We start from the raw sequence: 3,505 nt of genomic DNA, 5'->3' as shown, positions 1-3,505 counted from the left end.
TAATATACACTTACAACTAACGCAAGTCCACTTTCAATGACTCTGTACCACTTCATGGGGTGTGTGAGCTCTGTGTATAATATGATATGAACAAATCATGCATAATTGTCTACCTTTAGCTATTATTCTGGACAAAGTATTATCTGTCAGTTATTGTAAGAATTAGAAAAATAAAAGGTTTTATTTCACCGTCACTTATTCCTTCTTTGATAGTTTTCCTATCTTTATGTACATCTGTGTTTTTGACCTGTATCATATTCCTTCTGTCTAAAGGACTTTTAACACGTCTTTCAAGGCAGAACACTGGCAACAAATTCCCTTAATTTCTGTTCTCTGAGAGGGCCTTTATTTAGCCTCCACATTTAAAGGATAATTTTGCAGGGTAAAGAATTCTAACTTTGCCTTTCTTCTCTCAACAATTTAAACATTTCACCCTACTCTCTTCTTGCTTGTTTGCTGTCTGATGATAAGTTGGATGTAGTTCTTATCCTTGTTCATGTACATGTAAGGTTCCCCCCCTTCTGTCATTTTTCTGGACTGTTTTTTAAACTTTAATTTTCTGTAGTTTTACCATGATGTACCTAGGTTTAGCTTTCTGTGCACTTATCATGCTTGGTATTCTCTGACATTCCTAGATATGTAGTTTGGTGACTGACTTTAATTTCTGAAAATTCTCAGTCTTTACATTTTCAGTTTTTGTTCCTTTTTCTTTTTTTTTCTTTTTTTTTTTTTTTTGGCAGTTGTCTGGTTTGGGGATTCAAACCAGTGACCTGGAGTCCGGGGACAGGGAGTGACGGCGGGCGGCAGGGAGATGCAAGGACAGGGTGAAGCCCAAGAATCTCAGGGACCTAAAATGCCCCAAACGCGCCCATCCCACCCACTCCTCTGTCCTGGCCAGTGTCTGCCGGCTCGGCTCCAGCAGGTCCTGTCTCTCTCTTTGGTCCACCCTAAACACCCCAGCAGGTGACATCGCCACACGCCATGCACGCCCCACTCCCACAGCCACACCAGTCTGCACTGTTTTGGCTCATGAAGGCCCCGCCCCTCACCACCCTGCAGCCTCTTCCGCCCTTGGGGATGTTGGGATCTCTAGCTCCGCCCCCCGGGCACAGCAAGCCCCGCCCACTCCCACGACTGTGACACAGGCGTGACGTCACCATGACGCCAGCGCGGCTGCTCCCATGCGCTCGCGCTGCCCCCACGCTGCTGCTAGGCAGCCATTGCTAGGCTTGTGTCCACCCGCAGGCCTTCGCCTCCCGCCTCCCGGTGCCGGCTGCGCCCGCCATGGACGAGTCTGAGGTTGTGTCGGACCCCGAACTGGCCGCCCTGCCGCTCCAGTTCATCCCGCACGGGAACGTCTTGGGTACGTGGCGGCCGGAGGCGGTCGGGTCCCCTCCCGGGACCTGCTCCCCGCGTTTCGTCCCGCTCCTTCCCCCGCACCCGTTCCCCGTGTCCCCCCTGTGCTCTCCCCCAGGTTTGCGGACCATACCCCTGACCGCCCTGCGCCCCGTGTCTGGCCAGGCTGCACTAACAATCTCTTGGAAGAGGAAATCTTCAAGTGCATCACCCAGAGGCAGAGGAGGCTTTTGCTCTCTAACTCGTCTGCCTCCTCCTATGGGATCTCCAGTGAGACCCAGCCCCAGAGGCCCACCTGGCCGCCCATGGGATGGGAACGGGGCATGGGAGATGGGGAGGATGGGTCGGGACTGTGTGGCAAGGGCGTTGGCCGATTGGGGCGCTGTGGAGAAGGGAGGAAATCCTGGGGGGCACATGGACTGTTCCCCCTGCCCAATTCAGACTTGTATTCAGCACTCGAGGGCTCATCGGATATGTACATTCTGCCCAAGAAAGAGGACACCTCACTTGACCAGAGCAAGAGTAAGGCAGGAATGGGGTGGGCACCCTGATACCTGCAGCCCACTCCGTCAGGGACCCCGGTCTCAGGGAGAACCTGAGGCCCAAACCCCCCCACCTCTCAGCAACCCTAGGAGGGAGAAACTTTGTCATAGGCCCATAATGGAATTACAGATTAGTTCCATTGGGCCAGGCAGGGGACACCGACGCTTCCTCTGCTAAGCATGCCCCCTTCCTAAGGCTGTAATGACGAGTACTATGAGGAGAGTTACCTGACCACCAGGACTTCCGGGGAGGCCGATTCTGTGGGTACATCCAAATGCTTCCACCAGCGCCTGACTTAGCTCTCAGTTGCTGACTCCTTCCACCACCAGGTTAGCTGGCTGTCAGGCATCTTGTACTTTGATCCAAACTGAGGGGACCATAGCTGGGTTTGGGCAAATACAGTGCAGGAGGGGAGACACTGTGTGCACCCTACATTCCCCAGGGAGAGTTAGGGTCAGCAGACACCTGTTTGTTCAGTGCCCTACTATGGGGATCCGTGAGATCTATTTGACTTGAGTGCATGGGACGGCACATGGCCTGGACCCTGGTCTGAGATCTAGGTGCATACTCTTTCTGAGAATCCTTAGGATAGAAAGGAGGGTGCTGGAGCACAGGCAGCCAGAACAGTCAGTGAGCGAGTGGCAAGGCCCCACAGACAAAAGGCCGGGAACCCAGAAGATTCTGCAAGGGGCAGGTCCATGGCCTTTAAATAATGGTCAGAGTGTGCTGGCCAAGGAAGTTTGGACTGAGGGATATGATAGGGCCATGGTGATCCCACCAACCAGTTCCCTCACCCTGACTTCCTTCTGCAGATTCGAGATGACAGTCTTTTGTCTTCTTCGGAAGAGGACAGCGGGTAGGTGAGTACTGGACAGGCCCAGGGACGGGGCTGGTTCTGGGCCCAGGCTCTCCTGGCCCACTTGCTCACCTCTTTTCCCTCAGGGAACACCCCAAGTATGTCTTGGACAGTTCCTACCAGAGCATCGCACACTACAGCCGCATTTCCAGCATCTCCAAGAGCTCCAAGGACCTATCCTTTTATCCTACATCCTCCTCCTCCTCTTCTTTATCCTCATCTTCATGTTCCTGCTCTTCATGTCTCACCCAATACACCATCCAGCCATGAAAGCAGGCCCTTAGGGTCCCGTTCTGGGGCCAGCTGCTGCTTTTACTGCTCTTAAATGCCATCCTCCTCTTTGTTTACTACTACTGGGAGCTTCGAGTGGGCAACCCCTTCTGGATGGAGCCCTTAGGGTTTTTGGCTTCAGAGCCAGCTCTTCTCAGAAGTCCTGGCTGACTTCTTCAAGCAGTATTTGATGGGGGTGAGGGTGGAGGTTTTTCGTGTGTTCTAGCTTCTGGAGGCTGGGCCTAGCCCGAGGCAGTGTTTGTTCTCCCTGCCTTGTCCTGCCAGGGAGGCAGCAGACTCAGGCCCTCCAGTGTATGGTGGTCCTGGGCTTGTGTTCCTCTGGAGCCTCCTGGCCCTGGTTGCCTGTGACCCTTAAGTCCTGGGAGGGAAAGAACTGACTCCCGAGAAGAATACGGTTGTTGTCATGCATGTCTCTTGTTCATTGAAACCTTTTTGGCCAAAGGCCACCCTGACTTTATT

At 53.1% G+C, this 3,505-nt stretch overlaps 1 protein-coding gene across 1 annotated transcript; it reads left to right on the top strand.

Annotated features, from left to right (window-relative positions):
* Positions 1-1,284: 1,284 nt before the first annotated feature.
* On the top strand, positions 1,285-3,025 carry LOC103605439. The gene is made up of 5 exons (XM_008590026.1): positions 1,285-1,388; positions 1,475-1,878; positions 2,206-2,228; positions 2,712-2,755; positions 2,842-3,025. Exons 1-5 carry the CDS (start codon positions 1,285-1,287, stop codon positions 3,023-3,025), a joined length of 759 nt encoding a protein of 252 aa, XP_008588248.1.
* Positions 3,026-3,505: the final 480 nt, after the last annotated feature.

This window comes from Galeopterus variegatus, unplaced genomic scaffold (genome assembly GCF_000696425.1).
Source record: "Galeopterus variegatus unplaced genomic scaffold, G_variegatus-3.0.2 Scaffold5814, whole genome shotgun sequence".
Lineage (NCBI taxonomy): Eukaryota > Metazoa > Chordata > Mammalia > Dermoptera > Cynocephalidae > Galeopterus > Galeopterus variegatus.
Note: the sequence above shows the minus strand (reverse complement) of the source record. Positions and strands in the feature narration are given on the sequence as shown.